The sequence below is a fragment of the Merops nubicus genome, unplaced genomic scaffold, assembly GCF_000691845.1.
Source record: "Merops nubicus isolate BGI_N331 unplaced genomic scaffold, ASM69184v1 scaffold11469, whole genome shotgun sequence".
Lineage (NCBI taxonomy): Eukaryota > Metazoa > Chordata > Aves > Coraciiformes > Meropidae > Merops > Merops nubicus.
Genome location: NW_008629061.1, coordinates 1 through 377, shown reverse-complemented (window position 1 = coordinate 377; position 377 = coordinate 1). Strand labels below are relative to the sequence as shown.

The 377-nt window shown below is 49.6% G+C and overlaps 1 protein-coding gene across 1 annotated transcript in view; it reads left to right on the top strand.

Moving 5' to 3' along the window:
- LOC103779247 (methyl-CpG-binding domain protein 2-like) overlaps nucleotides 1–114 on the top strand; it is a 14,694-nt gene extending 14,580 nt beyond the window's left edge. Inside the window, exon 5 of the mRNA XM_008946869.1 lies at nucleotides 1–114. This exon is cut by the window's left edge and continues 1 nt beyond it. Within this exon, the coding sequence (XP_008945117.1) occupies nucleotides 1–114 (114 nt within the window).
- The last annotated feature ends 263 nt before the right edge of the window (nucleotides 115–377 follow it).

The following is a 377-nucleotide window of genomic DNA, read 5'->3' as shown; positions in this document are numbered from 1 at the left end:
GCCCCCGTCCCCCGTCAGCTCTCGGCCGCCGTGGAGAAGAACCCGGCCGTGTGGCTCAACACTGCCCAGCCCCTCTGCAAAGCCTTCATCGTCACAGATGAGGACATCAGGTGAGTCACAAAAAGCAAGTCAGTTCCTTCCTGGCAGTCCTGGAGGTGAGGGAGGAGGAGGGTGAATGTTTTTCTTGGAGGTGTTGAGCCGCTCAGTAATTAAAAAATATTGCAAACCTGCATTTTCCCTTTGTGGTCAAAATAGGGATATAAAATATTCACTAAAGTGGGAGTCATAATGCACATTTTCTTTCCCAAGAGAGTGACCAAAACGTTAAGCTATAGTCATGATCAATAGTGCCTTCCTTCCTTCCCTCCCTCCCTCCT